At 40.7% G+C, this 12,600-nt stretch overlaps 1 protein-coding gene across 3 annotated transcripts in view; it reads left to right on the forward strand.

Annotated features, from left to right (window-relative positions):
* The window catches only part of ptprn2 (protein tyrosine phosphatase receptor type N2), a 133,162-nt gene that overhangs the window by 16,450 nt on the left and 104,112 nt on the right, over positions 1–12,600 (forward strand). The window contains exons 2-3 of one of the 3 annotated variants that reach the window (XM_037079639.1): positions 1,437–1,487; positions 8,678–8,791. In XM_037079639.1, the coding sequence (XP_036935534.1) occupies positions 1,437–1,487; positions 8,678–8,791 (165 nt within the window). Of the gene's footprint in view, positions 1–1,436; positions 1,488–4,249; positions 4,361–8,414; positions 8,562–8,677; positions 8,792–12,600 lie in introns of those variants that run through there. The other 2 variants (XM_037079640.1, XM_037079641.1) reach the window with 2 other exon arrangements.

Genomic DNA, 12,600 nt, shown 5'->3' on the forward strand with positions numbered 1-12,600 from the left:
TAGTCTGGAACACCCAGCCCTGGTCCAAAGCGTTAAAGGTCATTAATATTCATACAACATTCATATGTGGAAACGTTGCCCATGGAGTTGGGGTATTAGTGTCAGGGACAGGATAGGAGATCCTAATCACTAATTGATGATTGATGGCTCTGTCATTAGCAGCAAGACGCACAGCCAGAGTTGATGTAGTGCTAAGCTGTACTTTTATAGAGCGATGACGTGTTTGGAAATCGTGACAGTGGCCTAATTCAGCAGATTGTCTGTACATTCAGTCATCAGTTGTGTACTGAATATGCTAATGGTCATTTGGACATCTGCACTGTTTTCCTCACTGCGGTTGAAGTAAACCTGCTGTGATTAATGTGATCAGATGAGGCTGCTGCTAATTTTATTTACAGATTAAATGAATAGTTTGATATGTTGAGGTATACACTTACTCCCTTTCTTGCTGAGAGTAACCTTGGTAGCACTTTCATGCCTGTAGCTAAATACAAAGCTACAGCTAGCCTAAAAGCTAGAAACAGAGGTCAGCAGCTAAGGTTGTCAAAACCAGATTTTTTGTTTCTTTGTCCTTGGGTAATTGTACTAATAAAGAAAAAAGGTATAACAAGTATATTAATGAGTTTTGGAGGCACTGGGAGTTGGATTTTGCAATAATTGGACAGAGTTAGCAAGTAGCTTCCCCCCGGACAGTCGCTAGCTGCTAGCTGTAGCTTCATTCTTCAACAGAATGGAATGAAAGTTGAAATGATTCGACAAACTTGTACAACAAAGATAACTGTGTAGTGGAAATCTGATATCATGACAACCATGAAATGTAAAGCAACGATAAAAAGTGTTTAAGGGTGACTATTTAAAATGTGTGTATCAGCTGTACAAAACCCAACAGTATTCAAACAAAAATTATGTGAAGTACTATAACAACAGCAAATGCTTTCATTTCAGGGCCTGGAACAACATAGTTGCTGTCACGTTTGCTTGATACGTGATTTAAAGATATAATGCTTCAGAAGTCTAAAAATGACCATAGCTATTGGTAGTATATTAATATCAATATTTTGCAGAGTTGTGTTTTCTACAAATATATGCACCGAAAGGTTTCCAACATTGTTCAAACCTAGAGAGATCCGAGGATTTGTTCAAGGTCACGGTGTGTTGCCTTCATGAGTTGGGAAGAAAGTTGGCAGACAAGGATAAATATAAGTCAAATAAAACTTGGAGTCACAAAGGTGGATTTTCATTAGTGATGGTAGCTGGTAAACAACAAGGACAACAACTCCTATCATCCCCACTCACATCTAGTTTGGTTTTGAAATAACACACTGTGTATTTAAATGATTAATCGAGTATCAAAACTGCTGTAGAGCCGATTTTTTCATTATAGAGTAATCATCAACTGACTCATTTTAATTGTATGTGTCCCGTCTCTCCTCCAGGTTGCCTGTTCGAGGACGAGCTCTGTACACCGTATGAGTTCTGCGTCAATGGTAAGTCAGACCCGGGGAGTCGTGAACGCCCACCACACCTCATTATATTGTACAGCATCCCTGTGGTGCACAACCATCATCGACCCAACACAGTTCCAAAGCCAGCCAGGCTATTTTTAATCATTTGGGGGGTTTATAGACAGCATAGGAGGCCATTGGAAAACTGTCTCACAGAGTATGTTTCAGCTCAGTTAAGACATATGAGTCATGTTTAAGAAAAGCAGTAAAAAAACAATAGTTCATGTAATGACTACCAGGCTTTTTATATGATATCACCGCATATGTCAAGGCTTCCCTGAACCCCAAACGGTCACAACCCCGACTAGGAACCATCTCGTCTTGAAACGATGGATGTGTCTCTGTCAGTGGTTGCCATGACACTACGCCACCTTATGAATAGAGGGGGAAATGTCGGGGCTTTTCACAGTGTGACATTCAGCAGAATCACACAGCGGGCTTTTAATTTTGAAGGGGGATTGATGGCCTGTCGATATCGTGCATCATCTTCGAGACAGAGCCGTACTTAAAGGTTAATGTATTCTCCCGTAGTGGACGGCTTCAGCGCGGGAGCAGCGGTTCAGGGTAACGTTACATGCTTACATGCATGCTGGGGGATCCACATCCGTCTCTCGCAGCGCCTGTTTGTTTTTGGCCCTGCAGAGAATGATTAAATGCCTGCGCGTTGAGGTTTGTTTGTTTTGTTTGACTGAGTTTCACTCTCTTCATTTACTTTCTGCAGATTCATCGCGCAATCAATTTTCACAAACAAGATGAAGCAAGCGAAGGGAACTCTTGACAATACAATCACATGCAAAATATAATGTGCCCCACAGTTTAGTACAGGGAAACAGCACGGAGTAACACGCAGGACGAGCAGTACAAAGCAGGACAAATAACACAATGACAGCATGACCTGGTTATGTGTGTGATTTTGTACATAAAACGCTACTTTGTTTTCATGCTAGTTGATTACTTATACACTGTTTTTCATTGTTTTCCAATGTGTCATGGCTCCAACTAACAAATATTTTCATGAAAGATTAATCTGCCCTCTAATTTCTCCAATGTTTGTCTGCAAGATGACAGAAATTAGTGAAAGAGCTCAAGGTGACCTCTGCAAATTACTTGTTTTGTCCAATCAACAATTCAAAAGTCAAAGATATCTTCAATTTAGGTTGACTGTTATAGTTTGGAATAAAAACAGTTGACCTTGTGCAAAACATAAATAAATCAGAAAGTTAACATTTGCTAATCCTTGTTGACATAAACTCAAATGAAAACAGTACAACGACAATATATTTAATTTTCACCTCAATCTAGATGATTTTTGTAAACTGTGAATAAATGAAGTATTAAAGTCAATAACAATGAAACAAAGTAAAGAGGAAGTCTTAAAATAAACATTAACCAGCTGAAGTAAAGAGATGGGTCTACAATATAAAGTTAGATGAGAAGCTCGATGCGACTGTCACAACTTTATACGCGGCTAGTAGCCAGTTAGCACAACAAACTAGTTAAATAAACCATTTTTTCTAGTCTTTATGCTAAGTTAAGTTAACCAGCTGCTACATTTACCATACAAAAATGAAAGTGGCATCTCCGACAATTTTGAGTTTGTTTGTTTGTTCTTTTTTCAAAGATATCTGTGGAGGGCTAAGATTTATTAGTGAGGCAGTCTTTGGGTTTGCAGCATGGTAAGAGGAGCAAATTCGGAGATCTCTTACCTTTTTTTCCATATTAACCCAGTTTAGGAGGAAACGGCACAGAGGAGAAATATATGTATATATATATATATATATATAAATATATATATATATATATATATATATATATATATATATATATATAAATATAAACAGACTTTAATTACACAGACCGCCTCTGGTACAGAGCGGTGTGTAGCCTAATAGAGGGAAATTGCTGACACCTCGGCAGAAAAACCCCCGGAGGCGGAGAGGAGGGTCGTGGTGGGTGTGGATGTTTGATATTACATTAGACTATCATGCAAGGCTATCTTGTGGCCACTTCTTTAGAGATTTAATGCCTCTTTCCCCACATCTTTTCATCTTCTCCTTCCTTTTTTTTTTTTTTTCACCGCTTTGGCCCAAGGAGCAGCACTCACATTATACCTCTCGTGCCGAAATGTAATTACAGGCGCTATGCTCGATAAAGGCAAATATATACAGCCAAGAAAGACTAATGTTGGATTAATGTTGCACCTAATATGCAAGTAATGAGACATTATTTAGCTGCTTCATAACTCCTCCACATGCATTCAGTCCGCCCTGTGTCGCTCTCCATCGGACTCCTGATGAGCAGAAGCCACAGCTACAGACAGAGGATGAGTGGGAGTAACTAGGTCTGCCACTTCAACTCTTCCCCAGGTCCCTGAAGGAGTAACCTGGTTTATTCTGGGCTGGGCCAACCATACTCTTCCTCACCCGACGTGCTGTTGCCACGCAAGTAGACGAGGAGAGGGGGGAGGGGAGGGGGATGCAAGAAGGAGCGTCTCTCTGGGGTGTCAATCAGCAACATTTATATGTAATTGACTGTCATTTAGAGTGCAGTATAAAAAGAATTCACCCCTGTTTGGAAGTTTAAATTGAATGAATTAGAGAAGATGTCAAGATTAGAGGAAAAAGATTTTTTGTTACTTCCTGTTTTATTTTGAAGTTCTTCCCTCATTTGTTATGTTTTGCTTTTCATTTCTTCCCTTTGTGTGATTTCCCGCCCTTTTTTTTTAGTTCACCTGCATCCTATTAGTTAATCAGCCCTCATGTATGTAGTCTGTGTGTAGCTCCCTGCTGTCTTTGTCATGTCGTCTGTTCAGCTTCCCTGCTTCTGTTCCTGCGCGCTCACGTCCTTCCTGGTTTGTACTTGTACTTTGTTGTGTTTTCACTGTGTATTTTGGTATTTTTGGATTCAGTCAACTTTTTTTTTTTAAATTAAGGGCTTGCTTTTTGTTCGTTCTTGTGCATCCTGACAGGCTTCACACATGGAGCTCACAGTCGTGGATTCTGCTAGCTGAGATGACAGTTGCTAGCAAACGTTGCTAGCTAATCTTTTAGCTACCGAAGCAACTGTTTACCGATAATTCTTAACGCTCGGACAACACATATAAATAATTCAGGCACATTTACCACCCCAAATTCTTAATAGTTCTTTAATTACACACAAAACTTGGCTTCACATTTCTAGCTCTCATCCAAGGACTTTGTTGGCTAAAATGGCTGCTGCTAGCAGACGTTTACAGCTAACCTTTAAGCTGCTGTCACCTGTCGTTCTTTACATACATATATATATTAGACACATATATATATTAGACTTTTTTTTAATGATCAGTCATTTTTTAAGAACAATGTAAATGCCATAATGCTAAAGGACTGAGACTAAAGCTGCATTCTAGGCAGTGCTCATAGCTAAGGATACAGCTAACATTAAATGGCAATAATAGTGTGTAAATATTCATGAATTGCAGGGTAGAGCTTGTTTGCCCTTAATGGTACACTATTTAATGAAGAATAAGGAAGTGTGTTAAACTGGTATGCTAATGAAGACCTGTCCACACAAACTCAGGTCTGTAACTGCTGCTAATGGTCCTCGTGTTAACGTTAAACGACATAAGACTTTGTAGTATGTGAGTACTTACACAACCAAGTATTTTCTGTTTTACACTTGCAGTTAATTTAGATACATTCTCCACTCTAGAGCTACTGCTGAATAGAGTCCATTTTTCGCTAAAGGTTCCCTCAGTATGTTGTTAAGTAGGTCAATTACCTCCCTCCGTATATCATTTGATCTTCTGCTGTCACGTCTCATTTTGAAACCAGCCACTTTGAATCTCTATTTCCATCTTCAGGGGAATACTTTCCTAGAGGTTCCTCTAAAAGGATAGATGTGATTACCCTGAGACCGGAAATGCATTTTAATTTGATGCGAGTCTCCAGAGTCTGTGGCTTTTGCTATGATAAGCTAAGCTAAAGTACAGCGGGTAAGTGCTGCATGTTTCCCCGAGGGCACCGGTTGGCTCCTATTAAACACTTAACCAACAGTGTTGCATCGATTGACGGTTATCTTGCCTCCACTCAGGCCAATATTGTCTGAAACTTCTGCACTGTATTTTAGATTGAAACGATTTAGGTGATGCTTCCATCGATCGAAGCTTGCAACAGGTTCAACTGCGGTGTAAACACTTTGAGTAAGCACTACAAAATCTATAAACCCAGAGTATATCTGCATGGGCGGAGAAAGAGCACCGCGACAGTAGGTGCATAATCCAAGAATAGTAAAAAGATGAAACGATCAGTGAAGAAGCCATTGAGGAGCCCTTTGGTGGGAATATAATGGGAGAGAGACAGCGAGATGTGTTTAAAAATAAATGTAAGGATAAACCTAATTCATATTCCAAACTGAAGAGACACTGTGTTTTGATGTTGCTCCGAGTGTCTGGTTTATCTTTATTAATTTCTGTTATTTACATGTAGATTGCAGTGCATGCATAATGTAATTATCATTTCAAAGCCTCAATTTTCACATAAAAAAAAGTCCTGAATAAACACTTAATTTATCATGCCCTGATCACTTCGGCTTTTGTTCTGCTCTTTTCTTTATTAGCACACTACATCTGGCCGGTCTCGGTGCATTGATTTGGGCCTATTCATTTTTTTGTGACATGAGCGGCACAGCTAGTACACCTGTTCCAATACGTCTTAATTTGTCTCCCGGGTCCGTCTTCCTCTGCCTCCGACGTACAGTCTTTTTAGAAATGCTTTGCCGACTGTCAGCTTTAGTGTTTGCTCCTGTTATCCCAGAGCATTAGCTTTCACAGTTTAAATAGCATTAGCAGCAGCCGGGTGGCGCACTGTCTGTCACTGTGGGAGGAGAGACGGCGTCTGGATTTAGAGCTCTTTACCTTTTTTTTTTTTCCTTGGCTGAAAATCTTCTTTATTCCTGTCAACACACAGCTCATCCAGACATAGCCTCTCTTTAGTGAGACTGGCACTGAGTTGTAGGAGGGGTACATCCAGGGATTGATTGATTGGTTATGTGGCCCGTTTTATGCATTATTGATTGCATTGATCGAGGTTCATTTGCATTGCAGTTGCCATTTGCTCGTCACAGTGACAGCATTAGCCTTGTCTTGCAAGGAGGCACAAATTGATCAGTTGTCAGCTTAATATTTCCTAAAACCTGACGGATGTTCATTAGAAAATCGCTGTGTTCTGCTCTGCTTGATAGACTTTGTTTCAGTCCCGAAACAGCCTTGAATATGTTGGACCTGCACAGATCTCTCAAACTGATGTCAGTTTTATTCATTTTATATTTTAGGGGGGGAATTTTCTGCGTTATTTTCAGATTCGGCCAACCCTCCGTGCACACATGCTGCGCTCCTCCAAGCCTGAAATTAAAATGTTGTTTTAGCTGACGGATATACGGGCGGGGGAAGAAGTCTGTGATTCTTTTAAAACTGTCAGCTACAATGAACCACTGTCGCTTGTTTTGATTATCTCAGTATTGTGAATACATCCTATAAAGTGACAGAGCAGTGCTTTGTGAGTCATCATGCATGTGTCTCCAAACACCTCGATAAATCAGTCATCTGTTATGTTTGCCAAACAAGGCTCTCTTTGTTGTAAAATACCTCTGACTGTTTTTAATGCTCCGAATCCCTGCGTGTCGGCAAGCCTGTGTGTCTGTGTGATGTCGGGAACATCCCTGACAATGGCGAAGGAAGTGACATGTCTAACAGCGGCCGTCGCCATGGAAACCAATGAGGGATGCAGAGCATCAAACATTTAACAGGATCCCATCACTTGTTATGTCACCAGCCTCTCCTCATTTCTTACATAACATTAGTTGTTAGTGGGGAAAAATAAATGGTGCCAGAAGTCCTCGCCACATTAACCAAGTCGCTTTACATATTTTCATCGGAAGAGAGAGGTTGTTGGCAGAGAGTATGGAGACGTTTGACGTCCTGTGATTCAGACATGTCTGTGATGATCTGTGCATCTGTAGGTGGGAAGTTTTCCTCTGCGCTGATCCAGAAATAGATCCTGAGCGTTGCACTGTGTTGTCTACGTTAATTCACCACCTCCCACTGGCTTTTTCCTGTAGAGAGCTGTCATTTAACAGCCCGCAGGGAAGAAGGTGGAAGTATGGAAAACACCCACTTCTCCTTTAGAATAAGGATTCAATTTAGAGCGTTGTCTGACATCATGTTGTCTTTGTATCAAGTCACTGAATTTGACACCCCTTTGTCAGTAGAATGAGAGAATAAGGTTGAAATCTTTTTCACCTTGAGTGCAAAGATGAGGTTTCAAAATGTTGCATCACATAGTTTTTGATTGTGTGACATTATTGACCATAAACCCCTCACATACTCATTCATATTTATATCCCCAGTGTAAAAAATGCCACTGGATTACGTGACAGAAAATTGCAGCATTTAATGGACATCAGTGTTTGTGTATTCTACGGTGCCTGACGTGTCATTGAGCATCAACCGCACCATTGATGTTTGCTGTCATTGTCCAACATCTCGGGGCTAATTAATGGGATGCTGTGGTGCATGACAACGTGTTGATTCACATCATTACCTCCCATCTAATCACAGTGGCATCCTCTCACATACTCTCTCACGGTAATACGCATGATTGCATACACACACACAGATGAGATGTCTCAGATCGAATATGCAGGATTCTTATCTGCGAGGTGGACTTTAGCCAACAAGATGCAGGGATTTATCTCTCCAGCTGAGAGGAGGTGACGCAGGTCATTTATATTCCAGGCGTTACATCTGCACACTGCTTTCTGACCTCCTGAGCCTCAGCATCCTTCTGAGGTCTAGACCAGCCATTGAATTATGGGGCTGATGGGGACTCTGTGGTGTGGTGTGGGTTGCTTAGCAACCTGCATTGAGTGAGGCGGGAGGCCTGCTGATCGGGAGATTACCAGGGTCCCTGATAAAGTCCTTCCTGTCATGAGCGGCTGCTTATCGTGATGCTGTCAGAGGAAAAATGTCAGCTATTAGCTCCCCAAAAACATGCTGTCAGAGGTGTGGAGACACTGCAGGTGCCACAAAGTCTTACAACATTTCAATGTTCAGAAACATTGCTAACATCTTTCTCAATTTAAGCTATTAAACATGTCCCTCATGAACCTGTTTGCCTCTTTTTCTCTTCCCATAGATGGCGTGTTTGGAAGGTGCCAGGAGTTAGCCGGTGCAGACCTGTACACGTACGATATTCCTTCCTCAGCTCTGCAACGCCTCAGGATCCTCCTACAAAAGCTGGCACACAGAGGTACGCGCCGCCCGCCCGTCTTTGTCCGAGTGTCTTTTATTTCCTGTTCGGCTGCCTTTATCAGTCATGTACAGGGCTTACAGCAAAATGCTTGTCAACTGCCATTGTGTGAAGCAAGCCAAATAAGCCAAGCTGTCTCTTTGGCTAGTGTGGAGCAGCACCAGTGAGCGAGAACAGGTCATTTGACTCATTTCGGGCTATTGTTTGGCCGTCATAGCAGCAGCCAAGGCTGGTAGGACATTTACAGCTAATTTTGTAGACGAGTTACTGTGAGGTGTGCGGCGTAATCTCATCAGACAGTCTCTCCTACTCAATCAATGGCAGCAGCTAATGTGTTTGTTATAACAGGTCTTCAGGGCGTATATTGTATTTACAATAAGATGTCTTCATAACAGAAGTAGCTCATTATGAATAAAGTTACAGCAGGAAGGATCAGCTGTTTCTCAACCTGGAGCCATGCTGGACTTTGGCCGGCTTTGGAAGACGATGCTGCTTCCTCTTGCTGATGGTTGTTACAATGTGAAGAACAACTAGAAATTACTGGAGCCTCCAGGCAGTCTGCTGCTGTAGAGCCATTGCTGTAACTGCTGAACAAATGGCTCTGGCTCGTCTGTTTTAACTAGAGATGGGCCGATAGAAGACTTCATCACAGATCGCAATAGAAAAAACACCTATAATAAGTCGATCATGGTGAATTTCAGAATCGGGAATGATTGTGAATCGAGATAATCATGAATATGCTTGCGTGAATCACTTGAAAAAGCTGTGTCACTGACGTACAATCCTCTACTGGTTTTTCTGTTTTAAATTGTGTTTTCCTTTAAGATCAGTGTACTTATTCAGTCATGAAGACAAAGAGAGATTGTTTATTTTGGCATAAAAAAAACAACGAACGTTCAACGAAGATCTTTATCTGTCTTCTCCAAAACTACACAGTGCACCTTTTAAAATACATAAAACTCAACAACAAAAACAATATAAGACACAGATCTCACACACACATCCAGTCTGAGTTCTGCTATGTCTTTATTTTATGGGTTTGTGAAGTGTACTTTGGTATATACTGTAGTTGAAAACAAAGCATAGACAATGTTCAGCTTGTTTATTTCGGTTAATTCCAGTGAATTGCTTCACTGAACATGCAGAAATGTGAAACATGTCTTCAGTTCCATATGATTATTATTATCATTGTTGTCATGTAAAACAAATTAAATGTCTTCAAGGAAATCAAGACTCAGTCAAGGAACAGTCTTAGTCCTGTCTCTCTATTTATTTTATGATTAGTATTAATCAAATAGTTCTTTACAGGAGACTCTCAGGAAATTATTAATAATGTGTGTGTTACCATGGCAATTGTGAGAAAATTGTGGGGTTCCTGTCCAAATATTTTTCTCCACACGTTCAGCAGCCCGTAACTGCAGTTGTAACCCACCAGGGGGCAGTAGACACCTTTAGCATGGACCGTGACCGCAGCAATCATCTCTCCCAAAGATAATTGGCTTTGCAGGCCACTCTGAGCTTAATATCTTTTAACAGGCGTGAACCAGTGTTGAAAATCATTAAGAGTAAGCAGTCGGGCCAGAGGAAATCAAAAAAAAAAAAAAAAATAGGAGGAAAAAAATGCAGTGATGAATATTAAGTCAGGCGAGACCACACATTTATTCTAATTACTGCTTAGAAATAAACAAATGAGAGTGAGGAGGATGAGAAGAGATCTGGTGTGTAATTTTTTTTTTCCCGCTTCAGTTTAAGAGGTGTTTAATTCTTAAGATGCTTTTCATCACGAGTCTCGTTCTCTGACCTTGTGTTTTTTAGACACCCGTTTACGGACGCTGCAGACATGACATCATCACTTTGAATCATTTTTCTCCGTTCCTGTCTTGTGGAATCACATCCACAGACACAGAGCATTATCTCCGGATGAGTCCACAATGCACTGTTAATGCTGGGTGGCACGTTATTCTTATCAGCTCAACAGCTATTGAAGTGTCATCTTTAAGACGTGTGGGACCCTTACTTATTTTTTTTTTTTGTTGGAGCCTATTGTACTGTAACCTAAATTGAAGCGATGACGGGGGAGGGCAAAAGAAGAGGGGGAGGAACATCAATGGAATCGATTTACAATCCTCTTTATCTTGCATCAGAGACGCAGGTAGAAATCACACAATCTCCACTCCCTGCACAACACCAATGTCATTCAGATCAATAGGAACTGACCCTCGTACAAAAGGGCTCGGGTTGTCTGGATGTCTCCCCGTTGGCAGGGCGCATTGTCTGGCATTACATTTTTCACCACAATACCTTTTTTTTTTGAAAGCAAGGCACTGTCATCCAACTGCAAATGACTTTTATATTACACAGCAGCACCCGGAGCTAAGCAACTTTAGTATTCAGCGTGTGCAACCACAGTGTGTCTACACTTTTCATAGCCGGGGCTGCTGTCATATTGCTCGGCAGTCATTATGGCTCTGCTAAATGTGTGTGTGCGTGCGTGTGTGTGTATGTGTGTTTGTGCAAAGTGGGACTGTGTGAGGACAAACACAAGAGCTAATTCAGTAGCTATAGTATGTAAAGTACATTAAAATGATGGACTTTTTTCAGTTGAATGTTTGCTAAACCTCCGTCCCCAAGCAGCAATTGCTCAATCATAGCTGAGCAAACCTAACTAGGCACAACAGGTGATTCTGGCTTTGGAGCACAACTTAAAAATGTCTAACAAATGGATTAAACTTTGTATTCAAGTGCTCTATTGTGAGGTGCAAACACTAACATTAACAATCCCTGCAAACTTGCACACTACATTTTTTTTTAGAATGATTTATAAAGGCAAGGGGTGAAGCATGTCAGGTACAGAGAACATGGCAGCTGAAATGGAGATTGTTCATTGTGAAACAGTCTCAGGTTTTAGTCAGGATTAGGCAACAAAACTATTTGGCCAGGGTTAGAAAACATTATGAGCTTTATTATAGTGCAGTATTAAGGCTAACTAGTGCTAGCTTACCACGAAATACACAGAGATTGGTTCTCCTTTGTAGCTTGTAAGGATGCTAACTTTTCACCTTGGGCAAGTAGCTTTACCCTCAGACTTTTAGCACACTATTAAGTATTCTTAATACTTAATAAGAAACATTTACAGGATCATCAGTTTAAAACTAAACCAACTCATGAGGTTTTAGCCTATGCTAGCTAGTGACTAGCAAGCATAATGAGAAATGAGAATCTTTCATTCTTTTCTATTTTTGAAATGTAAGACCTGCCATTTTATAAATAACTAAGAATTATGAGAGGTGTTAATGTGATCTCTTTTAAAACGTATGTATGGTGCCAGCTTAGCAACAAGAGCTAGTATTGTTCGTTTAACATCCTTTCCACAATTATCTTCCTGTATGTAGCAAATATTAGCAACCTTTCAAGACATATTAACAATCTGAATGAGTTACTGTTCTTGTTAACTACATGCAATGAAGAAACTACAGGGGGTTAGAAGAGTCAGCTCCACTGCAAGACAGATGTAGGTTAATTTTGAATCCTTGAACTATTTTTTGTCATATTTTTCCATCCCTGGGCGGTATTTTTACTGTCAAGCTCAATACTCTCAACATCAGAAAGAATCATGTCAGAATGTTCTTGATATATCACATTCGACTACACTAACGTGCAGTCAATTGACCTCCTGATCCTGTGCAGAGCACTGGATACTCTCATAGTCCAGACAAGTCAAGTAAGATGATGCATTGTGACATTTGCATTAGCTCCATTGACAGGAAGCGTCAGTCAGCGAGAATCAGTGACCATAAACTGTCACTCCA

This window comes from Acanthopagrus latus, chromosome 19 (assembly GCF_904848185.1).
Source record: "Acanthopagrus latus isolate v.2019 chromosome 19, fAcaLat1.1, whole genome shotgun sequence".
NCBI classification, from domain to species: Eukaryota; Metazoa; Chordata; class Actinopteri; order Spariformes; family Sparidae; genus Acanthopagrus; species Acanthopagrus latus.